The sequence below is a fragment of the Hyperoodon ampullatus genome (genome assembly GCF_949752795.1).
Source record: "Hyperoodon ampullatus genome assembly, chromosome: 14".
In the NCBI taxonomy this organism is placed as follows: domain Eukaryota; kingdom Metazoa; phylum Chordata; class Mammalia; order Artiodactyla; family Ziphiidae; genus Hyperoodon; species Hyperoodon ampullatus.
The window spans coordinates 44,087,920-44,111,279 of NC_136927.1; the positions used below are offsets into that span (position 1 = coordinate 44,087,920).

At 44.1% G+C, this 23,360-nt stretch overlaps 1 protein-coding gene across 1 annotated transcript in view; it reads left to right on the top strand.

Annotated features, from left to right (window-relative positions):
- Positions 1-19,746: 19,746 nt before the first annotated feature.
- Positions 19,747-23,360, top strand: part of SRCAP (Snf2 related CREBBP activator protein) — a gene marked incomplete at its 5' end in the record, with an annotated part of 29,757 nt that continues 26,143 nt past the window's right edge. Inside the window, 4 exons of the mRNA XM_079718883.1 lie at positions 19,747-19,800; positions 21,205-21,456; positions 22,771-22,956; positions 23,193-23,333. Coding sequence (XP_079575009.1) covers positions 19,747-19,800; positions 21,205-21,456; positions 22,771-22,956; positions 23,193-23,333 — 633 coding nt within the window. The remainder of the gene's footprint in view (positions 19,801-21,204; positions 21,457-22,770; positions 22,957-23,192; positions 23,334-23,360) is intronic.

Here is a 23,360-nt window from a genome sequence, read left to right on the forward strand (position 1 = left end):
ATGATTATAACATTTACGGAACCAGGTGTCAGACCCCATGTTAGGTGCTGAGATCAGATGAACTAGAGACCAGGTCTCTAACTCTCTCCCTAATACCAGCCCCTGCCCTCCCAAGCTGTGAAGGAGAAGAGGTCTTTAGTGATGCAAATGAGCGTTTACTTTTTTCATTAACGAGACAATGAGCCCTTGATGGAAATGTTTGGAACTTTGAAAAAGGAGAAAGATTGGTTAATAAGTGTTTGTTGATATACTCACACCCTGCTTTACTGTCTATAAACATTTCCTGAGGCCAGCTGCGACAACCCCAGCTTGGAATCCAGTTGAGGTCTCTAAAATGCTGGGTGAACTGGGGCCTCAGTGTCTCAGGCTAATGTAGGAATAACAGCGATGTAATGATGCTCACCTCTCAGGGCTGGGCCAGGTGGCTGTGATGAAATGTGTATGAAACACTTGACACACCTTAGAAATGAAGCAATTTTTCTTACCTAACAAAATCACTTATTTTACTCCAAATCTCCCCACCCCACCCCTAGCTTCAGGAGAAGCAATTGTAGACTCTCTAGGGGACCCTGACCCCAATACTTAGGGATCACAGAGCCGTTGCCAGTCTCCTGGGGAAGACACAGTGGGAGGAAGACGGTGATGAAAAAAGACCGAGGACATCTAGAGCCATTGTGCTGGGTGCAGAACAGGCTAAAGTTAGCAATAAAGAGAGACTTAAAAAACAAAATCAAACACTGTTTTTCATGTATGTGAAGATATTCACTACAGGTTTTCCACAAAAATATTGTTCCTAGAGCTAGAGAATGAAAATAATTCAACTGTCCAAAATAGGAGTGATTAAATAAATCATTCAACATTCACACAATGGTCTAGGATGGCCTTTTAAAATATAAGGTAAAATAAAATAAAATATAAGGTAGATCCTAACATGCAGATCTGGGATAATCTTCAAGATTTATTATTAATAAGCAAATGGGGCTATCTTGTGTTCATGGATAGGAAGACAATATTGTAAAGATACAGCTCTCTCCAAATTGATCTGTAACCATCAATGCAATGTTAATAAAGCTTACAACAGGGTTTTTCATGAAACTCAACAAGCCAATTAAAAAATATATACAGAGAAGTAGGAGCTAAGAACAGGTAGATACTTCTGAAGAAGAATAAAGAGAAGAGACTTGTTCTACCAGAATTGTTAAAAAGCTATTGCAGTGAAGACAAGATGGTGTTGGTAGTGATAGAAATTCACCAAAATCAACTCATGAATATAAAAAATTTTGATAAATGACAGGGGTGGCACGACAGATCTAAGGAGGGACTATCCAATAAGTGGAGCTGGAAAAAAAGTCCTCCCTATAGGAAAAAATGAAATTAGATCATTGCCTCACACTATACACAAAAATCAACTCCAGATATAAGGACTTAATTATCAAAGGCAAAACATTAAAAGTTTTAGGAGAAAATATAAGAGAATTTCTTTCTAATCTTGGAGTAATAACGAATCTCAAAACACAAAAGGTTAGTTATAAAATAAAATATTGTTAAATAAAACTATATTAAAATTAGAACAAAATTATAAGCTACAAATCTGAAGAAGATATTTGCAAACACATATCACTATTCAAGGATATATATATTGAGATGATCTAAAGACCGTCTATGAACCAACAAAGCATAATAAATCAACAGAAAAATGGGCAAAAGACTCGAACATGCATTTCAAAGAAGAGGAAGTATGGCTAAGAAACTTACTGAGAGATGTTCAACATCATTCAAGGAAATACAAATCAACATCATAATGAGATATCCAGTCTATGGCAAGAATTAAAACACCAAGTACTGGAGAAGAACAGTAGGTCTTCTATACATTGCTGGTGGGAATATATATCCATACAACCATTTTGGAAAACAATTCATCATTCTTTCTTGTCAAATTGAACATTTACACACCTTAAAGCCTAGCAGTTCCACTCTTGGGCAGGTATCCAGGAACAAGTCTTGCTCAAGTGCTCTAGGAGACATGTACATGAATATTCATAACAGCAGTGAACAAATGGCCAAAAACCAGAATGAACCCGAAAAGCCCTTCAACAGGAGAATGGATAAATACATTGGGGCACCTTGACAAAATGAAATATTATACAAGAGTGAAATTGGAATTAACCACAGCTACACATAACAGTACGAATGAATTTCATTAATAGACCACTGAGTGTAAAAACAGAAAGTGAGAACCTGAGGACTCCTACACCATGATAACCTTTTTAAAAAATCCAGAAATAACTAAAACTAAACAATATATTGTTTAATCATCATAGATAGGACAAAACTACAAAACTAAAGGCAAGAAAACAATAAACACAAAGTTCCAGAGAGTGGTTTCCTGGTGTGGGGAAGGGGAAGCAGCTTGAACAGGACAAAGGTAGAGCCCATCAGAAGATGGGAATTATTGTCAATATTATTGTAATATTAATAAGTAAATATATAAATAGATGAATAAACAAATAAAAACATAAAACAAGTGGATAAAGAAATAAAAGAGGGCTATAAACAGATAATAACAATGTGTTATTAAGGATTTTAATTAATCCAATTCTTAGTACCTGAAGTCTTTTCTAAAAAAAGCATGCATCTTACACTAAAAAACACTAGCGGGGAAAATATTCATTCCCTATGCACAGAAATTTTTATTTTTATACACCAGCCTTTCACAGGGTATCCGGGTTGGATGGGGTAGGAGGGTCATATAGGGAGACTTTCTCTTTACTGTATACCTTTGTGTACTGTTTGGAATTTTTGTTTTACTTTGTGCATAGAATGTCTTTTCAACAAGGCTTTGTGTCAAGATGAAAAAATTAAAATAAAAACCAAGCTTTTTATTCGGTAGAGTTGATGTTTCACAGATGTTTTAAAAGCCTGCTAGGGACTTTCCTGGTGGTGCAGTGGTTGGGAATCCGCCTGCCAATGCTGGGGACACGGGTTCGAGCCCTGGTCGGGGAAGATCCCACATGCCGTGGAGCATCTAAGCCCGTGCACCACGACTACTGAGCCTGTGCTCTAGAGCCCATGAGCCACAACTACTGAGCCCACGTGCCACAACTGCTGAAGCCCGAGCGCCAAGAGCCCATGCTCCACAACAAGAGACGCCACCGCAGTGAGAAGCCCACAAACCACAACGAAGAGTAGCCCCTGCCCACTGCAACTAGAGAAAGCCCACGTGCAGCAACGAAGACCCAACACAGACAAAAATAAATAAATAAATTTATTTAAAAAATAAAAGCCTGCTAATTAGTGATATTAATGAGGGAGGGGCAAAGGGGCACTGTTCGTACCCTGTTGGTGGCACTAGAAATTAGGGTAGCACCTTAGGAGGGCAATATTTAGTAGTGTCTATGGAAATCTTAAATGCACATTCTTTGACCCAGCAATTCTCTTCCACTTTAAGAATTTACCTTATAGATTTACTTGTACAACTCAAGATATAAACGTACAATGTTGTCCATCACAGCATGGTACAAAGTTAGCTAGACATCATGTTATATGCACACAATTGACGGGTAGCTATTTAAAAGTAAGAGATATGGACTTCCCTGGTGGCGCAGTGGGTAAGAATCCGCCTGCCAATGCAGGGGACATGGATTCGAGCCCTGGTCTGCGAAGACCACACACGCTGAGGAACAACTAGGCCTGTGCACCATGACTACTGAGCCCGCACGCCACAACCACTGAAGCCCACGCGCCTAGAGCCCGTGCTCCGCAACAAGAGAAGCCACCACAATGAGAAGCCTGTGCACCATAAAGAAGAGTAGTTCCAGCTCGCTGCAACTCGTGAAAGCCCGTGTGCAGCAATGAACACCCAACACAGCCAAAAATAAAATAAAATAAATTTATTTTTGAAAAAGTAAGAGATAAGTCTGTATGTATTGATGTGGAAAGATGTTACACATATATTAAGTGTAAAAAGGCACGATGTAGAACAATATATACAGTATGATATCATTTCCAGGTATAAAAGACATACTCATGGAAAATTTCTGAGGAAATACAAGTAACAACACTGATTACCTCTGGGGAGTGGAATTAAGAAGGTGAAGGAAAAAAAAAAAGAAGGTGAAGGAAAGACATACCTTTTGGTTTATACTTCAAAGTACTGGATTTTATGTTTGACGAAGAGCAAACATTTATTACCGCGATTACAAAAACAAAACGATTTTAAGAGTTCAAAACACAATGTCAGTTATATTTCAATAAACCTGGGGAGGGGTAAAGTTCATAAATTAAAAAGAAGCAATGTATGCTCATTGCAAAAAAGTTTTTAAAGAAAATAAAGAAGAATATAAAGAAGAAAAGATCAACAGCTTTTGCCTTCTCATCCTCAACAAGATGGTCACATGTAACAGTTTGGTATATTCTTCTAAAAATTTTTGTCTGCGTTTTTGTTTTCCTATTTAGATTTAGTTATTTTTATGAAATGGAATCATATTACATATGTTGTTAGTCCTTTTTTCACATTTTATCATGTTAATAATATATACCTACAGCATTATTTGTTTCCCAAACCATAAATAATTGTACTTTTTTCTGACTGTACAAGTGTGATTCACAAACAAAATATCTCTATAACTGTGTTGCTAAATAAGAAATGCAGGTTGTAGAACAATAGGTACAGTGTCCTCTCATTTTTGTTAAAAAAAGCAAAAAGAAAACGTGTGTGTGAGGTCTGAAAGAACAGTCGAGGAGAATAGTCATTAAACTCGGCTTAGAGTAGTTATGTATGGGAGATTGGATTGAGGTTGTTTGGATTTTTATAGCATGTTGCTTTTATAATGATGATACATGCCTGTTATCAAAATTTTTTAAAATTCAGACAAGCTCACAAAAAATTGAAATTATCCCAAATCCTACCACGCAGAGATAACCCCAGTCGACACATTGGTTAGCATGCTCACATTTCCTTGTCTGCCTATACAAATATATTCATCCTCTCAATTTATAAGTTGCAATTATACAAAATGCACTACTCTGTACCCTGCTGTTTTCAATATGATCCATGTCAGTACATCATTCTAATGATTGCACATTATGCCATGTAACAGCTACACTGAAATTTAATCAAGCAATCCCTCGCTGTTGAATTTTTTAACAAAAACTTTTAAATTGTAAAATACAACATACATCAGAAGAATGTATAAAGCGTATGTACTTCTTACGAAGTAATTATAAAGCAAACATTTGTGTTACCTCTATCCTAGACACACTTAAAAATTGTTTTTAAGTTAAAAAAAGAAAACTAAAACCTGTGTACCATCTCCTAGAATTAACAAACACACATTTTGTTTTTTTTTGCTTCCATTAAAAAATTTTTTTTTCACTAACAAGACGACAAAATAGGATTATTTTATTCTATTCACCCTTTTTAAAGAGTTCAGAACTTTATGTTCACTCTTCTGTGAATACTTCAGTGGACCAAGCCCAATACTGACCTCAGCCCAACAGGTTTTTTTTAGGGTTTTAATGGTCTTAGCGTTGGCCAGTGGGAGCCCCTTTGTCAAGATTCTTGTCTTTCCAACAAGACTATGTTAATCTTTGAAAATTTCTTTGCTTCCTGGCTCTACAAGATGTTCCAGGCTCATCTTGTACCTTTCAGCCCTAGACACAGACTTGGCCTTTTCTGCAACCAGCCCTAGTTAGAGACCATAATCTGGGTGCTAAGGTGCATTGTTGGGGTGCAGAATTGTTAAATAAAATGCAACTTTACAGGTAAAGGCGAAGTCCTCTTAGTTCTGTGAAATGGTAATGTTATCACTTTTACATTTCCCTGATTATTCATGAGGGTGACCATCTTTTCAATATATTTATTGGTGATTTGACTTTCCTTGTCTCCCAACTACTTCTTCACATACTTGTCTTTTTTTTTTTTTTTTCTCGCCTTGTGGTTTGTGGGATCTTAGTTCCCCGACCAGGTATTGAACCCAGGCCCCAGCAGTGAAAGCTCCAAGTCCTAATCACCAGACCTCCAGGGAATTCCCTATTTTTCTTTTGTTGAACCTTTATGTCATATCTAAATTTTGTTGCCTTTATAAACAATGCTGTGATGGACTTCTTTGTCCATGGATATTTGCTCATTTTTCAGATTGATTCCTTAAATAAATTTCTAAAAGTGTAATTTCTGGGGAAAGAATAGTGGTTTTTTTAAGTTTTAAAATAAACTTATTTATCTATTTATTTTTGGCTGCGTCGGGTCTTCGTTGCTGCGCGCAGGCTTTCTCTAGTTGCAGCGAGCGGTGGCTTCTCTTGTTGCAGAGCACAGGCTCTAGGCGCACAGGTTTCAATAATTGTGGTGCAGGGGCTTAGTTGCTCCTCATCATGTGGAATCTTCCCGGGCCAGGGCTCGAACCCGTGTCCCCTGCATTGGCAGGCGGATTCTTAACCACTGCACCACCAGGGAATTCCCAAAGAATAGTTTTTAAATTTAATACTTTTATTTTCTTTTTTTAAAAACAGTCTTTTTAAAAAATCCAAATCGGGACTTCCCTGGTGGCACAGTGGATAAGACTAAGTGCTCCCAATGCAGGGGTCCAGGGTTCAACCCCTGGTCAGGGAACTAGATCTCACATGCATGCTGCAACTAAGAGTTTGCATGCCACAACTAAGGAGCCCACATGCTACAACTAAAGAGCCCACGAGCCACAACTAAGGAGCCAGTGAGCCGCAGCTAAGACCTGGTACACCCCCCCCCAAAAAAAAGCCAAATCAAAATGATTGTGTCCATGTACACTCCCCCTGCAGCATGTGAGTGCCTGTCTTCACACCCTTCCTAGAACTGGGCATCATGATTTTAGTTTCCCTCTTTTAGTGCTGGGGATGCTTTTGATTGTTGTGCTAACTTAAGATGTGCTGGAATCAACCCATAAAGTCTCTGTGCTTGGCTGTGTTCTCACAAGTTCCCAGTCCTCCCAGAGATGAGAGAGGTATTCTAGCAGCTTGCCACCCTCTCCTAGGCTCCTGGGACCTCACCCACTGCAGAGCTGACTTCTGGACGCCCCTCTGGGAGGTCCCCTGGAGGAATTATTTATTAAATCTGGCAACCCTATCCCTGGGTTCCCATTCTACTTAAACATTTTGGTGTCCATCACCTCTCACCTAGGCTACAGCAGTTGCCTTCTAATCTCACCTCTATAATCCATTCTCAGCACTGGCTTCTGCTCAGAGCCCCCCCTGCTACACTTATAATTCCATCTAAACTCCTTCAAAACACTACTAGATCCAAGCCTGACCCCCCTCTCCGGCCTCATCTCCTACTGTTCTCCTGTCCCCTGCAGGCTCCTGAGGCTTCTGGTTGTTTCCTGTCAGGATAAGCTGGGCAGCCTCTTTGTACTAACTTACCTTCACTTAGAATGTTCTTCCCCCAAAGCATTCTCTGTTCAAATGTCAGCACACCAGAGATGCCTTACCAGACCGCCTTGTCCAAAAAAGCACCACCCGTGCCCCTCACTCCCTCTCCCCAGCCCCGCTTTATTTTTTCATAACACATATTACCTACCATTATTTTATACTTTTACTTGCTTATAAATTTGTTTTTTGTTTTTCTCCATCAGGAATATCAGCTCAATAAAAACCTGAATGTTGAGTTTTTTACTGGTTTGTTTTTCCAATACTATCTTCCTGGTGCCTAGAATAATACTTGGAGCTTCATAGACCTGGATTTGTCAGGCTGTGTTGCACAGCAGTTAAGGGCACACACGTGAGCCAGTCTCTCTGGGTTCGAGTCCCTGCTCTGCTGCTTCCCAGCTCTGTCACTTGGGGCAAGTTAGTTAACCATCTTTTTTTACCATCTGTAAAAACGAGGATGACAATCTACTCAATAAGGTTTTGTGAGAATTAAGTGAATTAATTTGTGTAAAAACACAGGTTGGTGCTTACAGTGTTTGTCACTGTTATAATTTTTGAGTGAATCTCACATATGTGGGTCATAGAGACAACAACCGGGCTTCCCTGGTGGTGCAGCGGTTGAGAATCCGCCTGCCAATGCAGGGGACAGCGGTTCGAGCCCTGGTCCCGGAAGATCCCACATGCCGTGGAGCAACTAAGCTTGTGCACCACAACTACTGAGCCTGCGCTCTAGAACCCATGAGCCACAACTACTGAGCCCACGTGCCACAACTACTGAAGCCCACGCGCCAAGAGCCCATGCTCCGCAACAAGAGAAGCTACCGCAATGAGAAGCCCACGCACCGCAACGAAACGTAGCCCCCACTCGCCACAACTAGAGAAAGCCCGCGCGCAGCAACGAAGACCCAACCCGGCCAAAAAAAATAAAAGAGTAAATAAAAAACATAGAGGGCTTCCCTTGTGGCGCAGTGGTTGAGAGTCCGCCTGCCGATGCAGGGGACGCGGGTTCGTGTCCCGGTCCGGGAAGATCCCACATGCCGCGGAGCGGCTGGGCCCGTGAGCCATGGCCGCTGAGCCTGCGCGTCCGGAGCCTGTGCTCCGCAACGGGAGAGGCCACAATAGTGAGAGGCCCGCGTACCGCAAAAAAAAAAAAAAAAAAACAACACGTAGAGTCAACAACCAACCCCTATCCATTGATATTTAGCATGTGCCTGTCACTCTTCCAGGCAATGGGTATAGACATGTGCACATAAGTGAACAAGACAGATGTGACCCCTCTCTCGCCATGAGCTTTCAGGAAGTCGAGTAATTATTTCCAGTGTTAAAGTGCTGAGAGGCAAAAAAAAAAAAAAAAAAAAAAAGCACAGAATGTTATAGGAGATATAATGTAGTCTGAGAACCATGGAAGGATTCTGGAGGCAGTGATGTTACTCTGTAAGCTTTGACTGGGTGGGAAGAAAGAGAACCATGTGTGAGAAAGCCCAGTGTAGAGAAAGAGCCTACAAAGGGACACGAGTGGGAAGACCAGCGTGGCTGGAGTGTGGAGGGCTGGGAGAGATGAGGCTGGAGGATTTGGCAAAGGCCACCAAGCAGGGCTTTGTGGGTCTCAGAAAGGAGTTTCATGGGAACCATGAAAGGACTTGAAGTCGAGTGACTTTATCAGCTTTGAAGTTAGAGAGGTTTTCCCTGGCTGCTGCTTCAAGTCTCTGTTCAACTGCCACCTCACCAGAGACTACCTCGTCTAAAATGGCATCTCCCAGACACCCCATCTCTGCCCCTCTCCACCTGCTTTACCACATTATGAGGCCCTGACATTGTACTACACTCTCTCATGCCTGTTCTCTGTTTACCCCCATTGGAATGGAAACCCTGCCAGAGCTGGGACTTTAGCGGGAGGAGAGACTGGCCACAGGGAGACCACTCAGGAGGCTGGTGCAGACAGCCCAAGCCCTAGGAGGGTTAGGAACAGCTGTCTGGCTCGTAGAGAGCAGAAGGCTAGAGGACTAGACTCCCCTAGAAGCTTCATTTGCATATCACTTTACATAAGACTGAGAAAACAGTCATTGTCCATATCAAAGAATGGGGTGGGGAGGCAGTTAGAGATACTGGTAGTGGGGCAGGGGAGGACTAAAGTCCCTGCAGTTCCCAACAAGCCAGTTCTTGGTACTGTCACTGGTTATAAGTCATCAAGGGCTAAGAATTGGGTGTGGGACTGGAGGGAAATGGATAGAAATATCCATTGGAGAGAAATATTTCAGATGTAATGGAAAAGACTTGGTGGCTTGATGTGAGGTGTGAGGGAAAGGGAAGGTGTTGCCTTCCATTCTGGTTTGAACTGGGTGGATAGTGGTGGACTGCAGAGCGGATTTGTGGTTCAGATCATGAGTTCAGTTTAATTAATTAATTTTTGGCCGCGCCATGAGGCATGCAGGAGCTTAGTTCCCCAACCAGGGTTTGAACCCGCACCGCCTGCAGTGGAAGCCTGGAGTCTTAACCACTGGACCACCAGAGTTAGCTTTAAATGTATGTGTCCAAAGTGCCTGGGATGCCTGCAGGAGGAATCCACGAGTTAGATGGGACACCAAGTTCCAAGCTGGGAATAGTCCTTGCGAGTCCTTGGCTTAAGAGGTGGTCATTGGACTGCATGATGAAATCATGACAAATTACTGGAGCCTTAGGGATCAGTGTCTTTTTCTTCTCTTTAGGCAAATTATCAGAAATGCTTACGTGCAAATGCTTTCGGGTTGCAACCTGGCTTTCCCACCTCACCTAAACTGTTCTATAACCCCCAGATACTTCGAGTAATGAAGGGTCCCTGTAAGGGAGGGGTCCTGAAGCTTTGGGGTACCTGCCTCTGCCCTTGAGAACGTGCTGGATGAGAGAAGGCAATTGAGGAAAGTATGCTGAGGATCCCCTACATTTGATGGAGGTGTCCAGGAGAAGTGGCCTGTAAGCAAGACTGAGAAGGAGCGTCCAGGGAGGTAGGAGGTAGGAGGAGACTGGGAAAGGCTAGCTTCACAGAAAGCAAGAGGAACTGCTGTTTAGAGGATCGTTATCACTAGCAATCAACTGTCTGCCAAATCCTGCTAATTCTTCCTCTGCAGTCTCTCCCTCCATCTCCACTGCCACCTGCTGGCCAGTAGCCCCCATTACAACTGGGTAACAGCTCTGGCTTCTCTTATCTCCAGCCTTACAGCTATCTTTACAGCCACCCCATTCATTCTGTTAGATTCTCCTTTGGAAAGTGGAGTCTGGACCATTCCAATTCCTGCTCAACAACTTTCAATAGCTCCCTGTAACCGCTGAACGAATCCCTTACTACCTAGCGTGGCATGCTGGGCCTTTGGCAGCCTGGCTCCAGGTGACCTATCTGTCTCAATCTGTTCCCTTATAAAGAAAATAAGCTGATCTACTCACTGTCCCCCACAACCCTCAGCTTCACTGAGGCCATGCCATCTTCTTGAAGTGCCTACCCTTCATGCCTAAATTTTTCAAGGTCAGACTCAAACGACAACTTCCCTTGGAAGTCCTCCCCACTGGATCTGACACGACCCTTGACCATCGTGGCATCAAAACACTCTGCCCTGACTTTTTACCAAGTTCACAGCTCATTCCGCAATGAGACTAAATTCTTGAGAGCAAGGACTGTGTCATCTTTGCTCCCGTCTCTCCCACTCACGTGTAGGAACAAGAAGTTGCAGATTCAACTGTCTTCAGGAGCCAGGCAGATATGACGAATGTGTGAGGTCGCCCAGTAAAAGACAATTAGAAATGGTGGGGCTTATGGCAAGTAAGAACCTTCATTCTCCTGCCTAAAGTATTAATAATACTCAGAATATCAAAACATTATGTAAAGCACATCTGAAGGCTAAACTTGACCTGAAGATCATTGAGTTTGAGACTCTGAAATAGAGGTTCAAAATACACCCCTGCATTTAGCCGGTTCTTTAGAGCTTTCAAGCAATTTTACATCAGCGACTCTATCCCCACTTTACAGATGAGGAGAGAGAGAGGCTCAGAGAGGTGAGGTGAATTGCTCAAGGTCACATAGTAAGGAATTAGTACAAGGCTACGTTCAATCCATTCAGACTCTGGCTTGGCCTCGACTTCTAAGGATGATGGGAGGAGGGTCTAAAAAGATGGGCATCATTCACATTTTTTTAAATTAAGACTTTATTTTATTTATTTATCGCGCTTGCGGGATCTTAGTTCCCCGACCAGGGACAGAACCCAGGCCCCTGCAGTGGAAGCACCAAGTCCTAACCACTGGACCGCCAGGGAATTCCCCACGACTTTATTTTTTAGAACAGTTTTAGGTTCACAGCATTGAGGGGAAGGTACAGAGATTTCCTATATAGCCCCTGCCCCCACACATGCATAGTATAGCCCCATTTTCAACATCTCCCATGAGAGTGGTATATTTGTTATAACTGACGAAACTACACTGACATGCTATCACCCGAAGTCCATAGTTTACATTATGGTTCACTCCTGGTGTGCATTTTATGGGTTTGGACAAATGTGTAATGACATGTACCCACCAGTAAGTATCATACAGAGTATTCTTTGCCCTAAAAATCCTCTGTGCTCCTATTCGTCCCATCTCCCCACCCCCAATCCCTGACAACCACTGATCTTTTTACTATCTCCATAGTGTTGCCTTTTCCAGAATGTCATATAGTTGGAATCATACAGTATGCAGTCTTTTTTTTAATTTTTAAAATTCATTTATTTATTGGCTGCATTGGGTCTTCGTTGCTGAGTGGGTTTTCTCTAGTTGCGGTGAGCGGGGGCTGCTCTTCATTGTGGTGCGCGGGCTTCTCATTGCGGTGGCTTTTCTTGTTGCGGAGCACGGGCTCTAGGTGCGTGCACTCCAGTAGTTGTGTCGCGCAGGCTCAGTAGCTGTGGCGCGCGGGCATGTGGGATCTTCCCCGACCAGGGCTCGAACTCGTGTCCCCTGAACTGGCAGGCGGATTCTTAACCACTGCACCACCAGGGATGTCCCAGTATGCAGTCTTTTCAGATTTATTTTTTTCAGTTAGTAATGTGTTTAAGATTCCACCATGTCTTTTCATAGCTTGATAGCTCACTTCTTTTTAGCGTTGAATAATAGCCCATTGTCTGAATGTACCACAGCTTATTTAACCATTCACCCATTGAAGGACATTTTGGTTGCTTCTAAGTTCTGGCAGTTCTACATAAAACTGCTGTAGACATCCAGGTGCAGGTTTTGTGTGGACATAAATTTTCAACTCCTTTGGGCGTTTAAAAGGAGTGATTACCGGTTTGTATGGTAAGAGTACATTTACTTTTGTAAAAAACCACCAAACTGTCTTCCACAGTGGCTGTACCATTTTGCATTCCCACCAGCAATGCATGACAGTTCCCACTGCTCCACATTCTCATCAGCATTTGATGTTGTCAGTGTTCTGGATTTGGAGCATTCTAATAGATGTGTAGTGGTATGTCATTTTTGTTTCAATTTGCATTTCCCTGATGACATATGATGTGGAGCATCTTTTCATATGCTTATTTGCTGTCTGTGTATCTTTTTTGGTGAGGTGTCTGTTAAGGTCTTTGACCCATTTTTGTTTTAATCGGGTTGTTTTCTTATTTTTTAGTTTTAAGAGTTCTTTGTATATTTTGGATAACAGTCCTTTATCAGATGGGTCTTTTGCAAATATTTTCCCTCTGTCTGTGGCTTATCTTCTCATTCCCTTGACATTGTCTTTCACAGAGCAGTTTTTCATTTCAGTGAAATCCGGTTTATCAATTATTTCTTTCATGAATCATACCTTTGTTGTTGCATCTAAAAAGTCATCATTGGACTTCCCTGGTGGCACAGTGGTTAAGAACCCGCCTGCCAAAGCAGGGGACACACAGTTCAAGCCCTGGTCCGGGAAGATCCCACATGCCGTAGAGCAACTAAGCCCGTGCGCCACAACTACTGAGCCTGCGCTCTAGAAGCCTGCAAACCACACCTACTGAGACCACGTGCCACAACTACTGAAGCCCACGCACCTGGAGCCAGTGCGCCGCAACAAGAGAAGCCACCGCAAGAAGCCCGCGAACCACAACGAAGAGTAGCCCCTGTTCACTGCAACTAGAGAAAGCCTGCACACAGCAACGAAGACCCAACACAGCCAAAAATAAATAAATTAATTAATTTTTTTAAAAAAGCCCGAGCACTGCAACGAAGAGTAGCCCCCACTCACCACAATTAGAGAAAGCGTGTGCACAGAAACGAAGACCCAACGTAGCAAAAAAAAAAAAATCATCATTGCCACAGGCAAGGTCATCTAGATTTTCTCCTGTGTTATCTTGTAGGAATTTTATAGTTTTGTGCTTTACATTTAAGTGTGTGATCCATTGAGTTAATTTTTGTGAAGGGTATAAGATCTGTGTCTAGATTAAATTTTTGCATGTGGATGTCCAGTCGTTCCAGCGCCATTTGTTGAAAAGACTACCTTTGTTCTATTGTATCGCCTTTGCTCCTTTGTCAAAGATCAGACTATATTTATGTGGATCTATTTCTGGGCTCTCTATTCTGTTCCATTGATCTGTCTGTTCTTTTGCCAATACCACACTGTCTTGATTACTGCAGCTTTATAGTAAGGCTTGAAGTCTGGTAGTGTCAGTCTTGCAACTTGGTTCTCCTTCAATACTGTTTTGGCTATTCTGGTCTTTTGCCTCTCCATACAAACTTTAGAATCAGCTTGTTGATATCCACAAAGTAGCTTGCTGGGATTTTGATTGGATTGCATTGAATCTATAGATCAAGTTGGGAAGAACTGACATCTTGACAATATTGAGTCTTCATTATTCACTTTTCATTCAACCAAAATTTCATTTGTCTAATGGAACAATCTCTTCTTCACAGGGTTGTTTGAAATGTTTTTCATATATTAATTATCTAGAGATACTGTGAACGCTGTGACAATGTACCTGCTCTCAAGGAGTTTATCTTTTAGTGGGAAGGGGGCAGACAATAAACAAACATACAAATAAATTAATAACTTCAAGTAAGGGTTGTGAAAGAGGCATGTGATAAAGAGTGACAGGCAGTGAAAGGGTTATTTAATGTCAGGGAACTTCTCTGAGGAGGCAACATTTGAACTAAGACCTTCATGAAAAGGGAGAGTTGGCCATGAGAAAAAATTTTATTTTTATTATTATTATTTTTGGGGATCTGAGTTCCCCGACCAGGGACTGAACCCAGGACCACGCAGTGAAAGCGTTGAGTTTTAACCACTGGACCGCCAGGGAATTCCAAGAAAAATTTTTAGACGGAGGGAACAATGGAGATGAAGACTCTGGAAGCAGAAGTGAATTGGATGGATGGTTTGGAGAAGGGCATGGTGGCTGTAGTATAGTGAACAAGAGGTAAATGAGGTTAAAAAAAATAGACAGGGATCATATCCTGTAGGGTTATTTTATTGAAAAAAATTAAGTATAAAATACACGTTGTGAGATAAAGTGTACAAATTTTACGTGCACATTTCAGTGAATGTTTATATCTGTATACACCCATGGATGTGACCTCATCCAGATCAAGATATAGAACAGGAGTCAGCAAACTTTTTTTTGTAAGATGCCAGATAGAAAATAGCTTAGGCTTTGTGGGCTATGGTCTCTGCTGCAACTACTCAGCTCTGCTACTATAGCAGGAAAGCAGCCATAGTTGCTATGTAATGAAGAGGCATGGTCAGATTCCCATAAACCTTTAGTTGCGGACACTGAAATTTGAATTACTTGTAATTTTAACATATCACAAAATATTTTTTCTTCTTTTGATTTTTTTCCTCAACCATTTGAAAATGTAAAAACCATTCTTAGCTTGCCAGCTGTACAAAAACAGGTGGTGGGCAGGACTTGCCCTTTGGGCCATAGTTTACCAACCTCTGATACATTTCTAGTATCCCTCTTGTGCATCTTTCCAGTTAAAACCTTTCTCTCCCAATGGTTATTGTTCTGATTTTTATCACCATCAATTAACTTTGTCTGCTCTTGAACTTTATATAATTGGAATCATATGCATTTATTCACGTGTCTGGCTTCTTCAGCTAAACATAATGTCTGTCCTATGGGAATTTTAAACCATGATACATAATTTTCATTTAAGAGAACTAAGATGATCTTAAGTGTGAGACCATCATGATCTGATTTATATGAAAACGTCACTCTGGTTGCTGTGTGGAGAACGCAGTAAAGGGAAACAGAAGTGGAAGTGGGAGGCCCAGTCAGGAGTAATCCAAGCCAAAAGATGATGGTGGCTGGATTATAGTCAACGAAAATGGAAGACAGACTTTAGACTTATCTTGAGTTTGAGCTCACATATCCAATACCAGTTATTTCTGTGTTTCATAAGGTGTGATAATACTAGTAAATTTCCTGAATAATCTTTCTGAGACTGGCATAGTGAATTGTCAGGTATAAACCATGTCTTTACCCTCAAGGGGTTAACAACAGTTTTGGGCGTGGGGTGGACAGACCATGAATCCAGATACAATGCAATCAGTTCTTTATGAAGCCCAGGAGGCTATGGGAGCCAGAAGGGGTATTAAACCAGCCTAAGGGTAGTCAAGAGAGATCATCTGGGGGTTGTGGCCCTTGAGCTAAATTCTGAAGGAAAAATATTGAAAAAGGATAAAAAAGTATACGGGAAGGCCAAGAAATGTGAGATCTCTTGGGGGTTCAGTGTGGTTCTATGGAGTCTCAGAAATATGTAAGCTTGGCCTGGAAAGAAAGATTTTGAACTGGGCCTAAATGGATGGGCACTTACTCACTTTTTCAATCAAACAATCCATCCTGGATGCTTCTGTGTGCCCTGCGGCTCCAGCATAGGACAGAGGTAGCAAACTGACAGCCTGTGGCTGAATCTGATGTATTTTGCCCCTCTTTGCTTTATTTACACTACCTTCCTGGTCCTCCTAGGTTTTTGAGTTTTCAACTCCTGGTCTTTGCTGTAACAAAAACAGTACTTCAAATCAACGACACAGAGAGAGATTCAACTCTTTGAGTAGAATGGGGAGGAGCTCAACTGAGTGGATGAAGAGGAGCTGAATGAGAGCTTTATCTGGGATTCTGTACCTGGCTCCTAGGGTGGGCTTTAGGTGGTAAATTTTCTAAGTGTTTGCATCCTTGTGACTTAGACTGCTTGGTTATGAATCTTCGTTCTGGACTCTGTCACTAGTTAATCTATGAGCCTCAAATCATTTGTAAAATGGAGCACTGCTGGGATTAAAAGAGATAATCAGTGCACAAAGTGGCCTCAGTAGAAGGTGTCTGTTATTATTATTATTCGATTCCGGGGTGAGGGTATCATATTCTCAAAGGGGTTCTTAACCTAAAAAGTTGGCTAACAGATGGCATAAGTGCTTAGGAGTTACTGGGAATACCACCCTTGCGTAAAACGAAGCAGCTCTACATAAGTGGACTGTCGTGGGAATCCAGAGGCCCAGGTTCCACTACTAATTTGCTGAAAGTACCTGAGAAATCGCTTCAGCTTTCTGGGTGATCTATTAAAAAAAAAAGTGGGGTGGATCGATCCGAGTTGGCAGCCGCAAAGCAGCCCCAGCAGCAGGTTCCGTGGTGGAGGGTAAAAGCTTTCCGCCGCGGAGCATGCGGCGAGCCTACGGGCGGACTACATCTCCCAGCCTGCCTTGCGCTTCGGACAGCGCCCTACGCTAGCACGCGAACCTCTCCGCTCCCCGAACCTCCAGTTACTGTCTCTCGCGAGAGGACGGGCCGCGCCGGCGGTAGCGATAGTGAGCTGTGGTGGTGGCGGTGGTGTTGGTGGTGGCGGCCGAGACGGCGGCGGCCATTTTGGTGAGGCCTCGGAAGCGGTGCTGGCGGTTCGCTGCGAGTAGCGTCTCCCATTTTTCCCACCCACCGCCCGCATCTCTGTGCCGCGAGAGGAAGCAGTGGAAGCAAGGCGGTGGCAGTAACCGCGGGCCCCAGGGGAATTTAAAGGCCGCGAAGGCGGCGGCCAAGAGGGGGCCCTCCCCCCTCCTCGGCGGGAGGGGGGGTGGTGCGCACGCCCCCGAGGACGCAGGTAAGGAGAGGGAGACAAGATGGCGGACGCCCCAAAGCTCCCCCTCCCCTTACGGGTGGCTGCGCGCGCATCTTTCCGCCACCGCCTCCCCTCCCACCTTCCCGGGGTGCTGCGCGCGCACCTTCGGCCGGGGCCCCGGGGCCGGTGCGCGAGGCTGTCGGCGCGCGCCCATAGCGACAGGCTGAGGGGGGCCAGGCCGGCCGGCTCTGGGCCCGGGCGCGTCTCCTCTCTCCTCCCGCCCGTCTGCGCACGCGTGCCTGAGCGAGCGAGCGAGCCCTGAGAGGACGGACCCAGGTGCGCTCCTGCCCGCCCACCAACCCCAGTCCCCCCTAAGGGGCGCGCGGGAAGAGGAAGGGGGGCGTGGGACGAGTAGTCGGGGCCCGCGCCCACCATATCCAGTCAGGAGCCAGGACCTGGCGGCACAAGCCCTCCCTTATCTCAGCCTTTCGCGGTCTGGTGGTGGGGGCTCCCTGATGGGCAGGGATGAGAGGCTTCCTAGTCCTGCGACCCTTGGGTGCGTGGGTTTGGGTTCTGGCGGGAGCCCCCGGGCGGTGCGCGCAGCCGGCTCTCTCCGCCTCCAGGCGCGCACGCGCGGGCCCCTCCCCCAGTCGCGCACGTTGGGTGGGGTGGGAGTCTAGGAGGGGGCGGGGCTATCTTAGGGCTAGTGGCAAGTTGGGGCAGAGGTCAGGGGTCACGGTGGGTCAGGCTGTGGGGACGGTTGGGAGACGGTAATGAAGCCGGGGGTCGAGAGTTCAAGCTTCTTGGATTCTGGTTAGCTCGATTCCAGTGACTCTGTTGTGGAAGGTGGAGTGAATCGAAGGCTGCACCGTGGTTAAAGAATTTCCTTAAACACTGGGGAAACACTTCCGGGCCTTGTGTGGGTTTACCCTGCCTATTTCCGGGGTATGGTTCTTTGCTCTTCGGGCTTCCTTACCTCTGCTCCTTTAAGGTCTCCTGCTCTAGTTCTGGTGTTTGGGGAAGTGTCATATGGTGCAGGTATAGGAGTCTCAGGGCCTGCCCTGAGGAAGGGTGGATCCTCCTATGTTTAGCCCTCACTGGAAAGGAGAGCCGGCTGCCAGGCAGCCAGCACCTTTTGAGCTTCTGGATGTGACAGCTTTTTTGGCTTTGTTAATTTGTCCTCCATTCAGAAGTTGGAGCCTTTTACCCTTAAGCTTTTTAAACTTGTTTGCGGGGCTTCACTTCCCTGCTTCTCCTCCGCAGCCAGAATCTCATGTTACTAGGGAATTCTGTTTTCACAAAACATGGTTTGTTTTTATTTTTCTGAAATGTGATTTTTTTTTTTTTTTTACTACCGTTATTCTCTGCCGCCTTTGAACTGATTTGGGTGTATTTAAAAGCCTCAAAAGTTGGTGTAAAGAAGGCTTTGATGGGTGTTGGTAAATGTGGATTAGTTCCTCACTGCTGTTTCCCTCCCTGTTTGTTTCAGGCGTGATTCCCCTCAGTACGGCGGCACCGTGGAAGTACAGACTTTCACAGGGGGTGTGGTCTCAGCTCACACAGGTGAGGGCTCAAATACCATTTCATGTGCTGATGCTAATGGGAAAGATGTTTGAGATAATGACTGTGGTGCAATAACAGATCTGGGACTATGCAGAGAGAAAGATCTGATCACCCTGACTCTACCAAGGAGAGTAGCACGTTCTCTTGGTTTGGCATCAGACTGTCTAGGTTTGTCCTCCTCCTCCTACTTCCTTACTGTGACCTTATGTAACTCTTTTGGTCTCTTTGTATTCTGACTTCCTAACTTATAAAACAGAGGAAATATTAGAATGTAAACTACGTTTATGTCAGCGGTCTTTTCTGCATAGCTGTGTTTTTGGTATGTAGAAGGAACTAAATAAGCATTTATCATAGCGTGAAAAGTATCTGGTTTATAAGGTAGATGTGGGGATTATGGAACACATCAAGTAAGTACTCAGTAAAGTATTTGACACATAGTAGATGCTCAAGAAATGTAAGCTATAATCACTGTGTTCAGTTATCTTTATTTGTTAGTGTTATCCCTTTTTTTAAGAAGATTCTTTAATCTTTCTAAATCCCATTTCTACTCTTTTCTACCTATTTTAGGTGCTCCAGAGGCCGGTGAACCTGAGTGGAGGCTGGGACGCCCTAGTGGGCCCCGGGCCCTGGAAGGCGGGTCCCGGTGGCCGGTGGCCCAGAATGAGGCCAGCTCCCAGCATGCCCTGCAGCCGGACGCCAGCCCCTCGGCCAGCAGCAGTGGTGACAACGACCCAGTCGTTCTTCAGGCATCCAAAGAGGAGCCTGGGAGTGGGACCATGCAGAGCAGCCCCTCCCCTGCTCACCCTCAGCTCCCAATCTTGCAAACACAGGTTTGAAAGTGGGGAGGGTTCCTTCTCTGCTTCTGCTTTGTGGGCTGCTGGCTTTGAGGCAGAAGAAATGTGGCAGGTCTTAGCCTTGTTTCCATGATCCTAGCTACCTGGGTAGCTGAGTTTGGAGAATCTTTGATGCTCAGGTGGGCTGTCAAGCCTGTTGGATACTCATATTCTACTTGACATTAGTGTAATGTTGATCTCTAAGAGCATGGAAATTCCTCGTTACCTGAAAAAAGTTGAATTAAGTCAGGTTGGAAATGGGGTTTGTGCCAAAATGCTTTTAAGACTGCGTACTTTGAGAATAGCTTGGTTTCTTTTGGAACTGGAATGAGGTAAGCCTTATGGATGGTGTGTAGTATTCATTCTTTTCTCATACTGAGGGAGTGCTGGAGGTAGGAGAAGAAAATCATGACTTTTAAAAAACTGGACAGACCTAGGTTTCCCGTACAGTAGGCTTTTGATGGTTATGGGTTTGATATTATTTTCCTGAGCAGCTGGGAAATTACGTGACATAATGTCTTTCTTCCTTTAGTTGAGGTAGGAATTTGAGTGGCACATTGTGAGGCTTGTGTGCCAGAGTGAATTTCATGAGTTCCCTCACTATCCACATTTAAGTAGGACTTTGTTCTCTACTTATTATTGCTTGTGCGGTACCTTGTAATAGGTGGTATTTGAGAACAGTGACTAATCCTCCCTTTCCCCTCCTGCCTCTCCAGTAAAGGAAACTACCAAGACTGGTGATGAACATAAAGAGGTTTAGGTAATCTGGGACTTTTTGATGCTTTTTTTTTTTTTTGCGGTACGCGGGCCTCTCACTGTTGTGGCTTCTCCCATTGTGGAGCACAGGCTCCGGACGCGCAGGCTCAGTGCATAGCTCACGGGCCCAGCCCCTCCGTGGCATGTGGGATCTTCCCGGACCGGGGCACGAACCTGTGTCCCCTGCATCGGCAGGCGGACTCTCAACCACTGCGCCACCAGGGAAGCCCTTTTGATGCTTTTTGAATTTGGTGGTAGCTCAGATTTATTCGCATGGGTGAATCTGCCGTACTTCCTGTGAAAAGGAGGGGAAAATAGGGAGTTGTTTATGTGAGTGAAATCATTGAAGTTCTGAAAAGATCATTAAAATTTGAGGTCATGTGCTATAGTAGTAGTCTTGAATTCGGGAATTGTGTAAATGTCAGGCTCTAATTCCTCTTGCATGCCAAGTATTGACTGGAAACTTGGCTTTGCCGTCTTGAGTACCTTATTAAAACTTTATCCCAAATGTTGTGTTTATAAAAATGAGGTTGATACCTTACTCCAGAGCTTTTTCTTGTGGAGATAGAATGAAGTAATGTACTTAAAACCCATGGTAGAGTGCCACTAAGCATTCATCTTATCTATCATTTCTCCCTTTTCTAGATGGTGTCGGACGGCATGACAGGCAGCAATCCTGTGTCCCCTGCCTCATCCAGTTCCCCAGCCTCTAGTGGGGCAGGTGGCATCTCCCCCCAGCATATAGCTCAAGATTCCTCTTTGGATGGACCTCCAGGGCCTCCAGATGGTGCCACAGTGCCCCTGGAGGGGCTCAGCTTACCCCAGGCTGCTGACCTGGCTAACAAGGGCCCAAAGTGGGAGAAGAGCCATGCTGAGATTGCAGAGCAGGCCAAGCATGTATGTATTGGGAAGGCCCATGAGGCTTCTTGGGAGTCTTCCTCCCTGAACTCCTATGTCCCGTGGGTATTTTACATTTCTTTCCTTATCTTTGATTTACAATACAGGCTCTGCTTTGATTTTGAGCAAGTTGCTTGAACTCTGAGCCTCATTTTCTTTTTTTTAAATAAGGATGGTGTAGTAGTGAATAGGCTATTAAAAGGTTTAAGTTAAAGGAGAAAATAGACACAAAAGTGCTTTGTAAGCTGTGAGCCTCCTAAGATTTACTGGTTTCTACTTCACATTTTTCTCCTGTAGTCTCTGTTAAACTTACCAGAGATAAACGTCGTCTCTGGGCCAGCAACATCAGCATTACCTGGGAACTTATTAGAAATGCAAATTTTTCATACCCTTCTTCTACCTACCCATTTAAAACTCTAGTCATGGGGTCCAGCACTGTCTTAAAAAGCACTACAGATGACTCTGATGCATGCTCGAACTTGAGAGCCATTGGTTTAATATCCATGTCTTTCTTGGTGTTTCCTTGGTGACCATCAGGCCATTTAGTTCCTTGTCTCATCTGTGGCTGTTAGTTCCTTTGATTTAGTTTTTGTCAGGAGAGGACAAAAATAATGAGGGCAGTTGTCCTGAGTTTATAAGTCACCTCTGTTAAATAAAAATTTCAAGTGCTTTCATTTTTCTTTTTATGAGATATAATCAATGTAGAAACAGTGTTATCTTTTTGTAATACTAATCACTGTTAATCTTTTTGTGTATAACTGTTCAGTATTTTCCACAAAAAAGTACATTTTTATAAAAATAATATTTTTAAAAAAACAGAAACAGGATTATGTAAATTGGATTTTATAGCATATTTCTAAGTACGAACATATACTCTTGTGTAAGTAGAATTCTGCGGCAGTGAAGGTCCCTTTAGTGTGTCTAGAGTCAGTAAGGAAGCATGCTTTCCTTGTTCTCTGGGAAGCTTCCCTTGGATATGTTTTCCTAAGTTTTGCCTATATTCATAAGGTATGGAGTGTGAAAAAATGGAAAAAGCATGAAATCTGGTGTGTGGAGTCAGACCTATTTTTAATTCCCAGTACTTATCACCTATCTGTGTAATCTCAAGTAAATCACTCAATCTCCCTGATCTTTTTTTTGCTCATCTGAAGAGCGTATAATATCAACTCGTAGGATTGGTATGTGGACTCAAGACAAGCATATAACACTCAGTCCAGTCAGTGCCTGTACGTAGTCAGAGCTCAGGGATTCAGCCGTGGTCATGAGGTGAAGTATATGTTAAGTAACTTGATTGACCTAGCTCTTCCTCATTAGGAGGCTGAGATTGAGACTCGGATTGCTGAGCTGCGGAAGGAGGGTTTCTGGTCACTGAAGAGACTGGCTAAAGTGCCCGAGCCTCCCCGCCCCAAGGGCCACTGGGACTATCTGTGTGAGGAGATGCAGTGGCTCTCTGCCGACTTTGCTCAGGAGCGCCGTTGGAAACGGGGTGTGGCCCGTAAGGTATGTCCTCAACTGGACCTACCACCTTCCATTTTGTTTTCAGGTTTGCTTTTTCGTGATGGGTGGGTTGGTTGGAAGGGAACCAAACATAATGGTATACAGTGCTTGTAAATGCTTCTAGTTTCGAGAGGCAAGCTCTGACTTCCCAGGTTTCTTGGCTTTGACTTTTCTCTTTACCCTTGACTTGGGGACGGGCCAAGGGTCGGCCTTGGAGTGTTTTCACCTCATTCCCACAGGTGGTGCGAATGGTAATCCGGCACCACGAGGAGCAGCGGCAGAAAGAGGAACGGGCCCGGAGGGAGGAGCAGGCCAAGCTGCGCCGAATCGCCTCCACCATGGCCAAGGATGTTAGGCAGTTTTGGAGCAATGTGGAGAAGGTAGGCAGCAGAGGTTGGGAAAGGGAA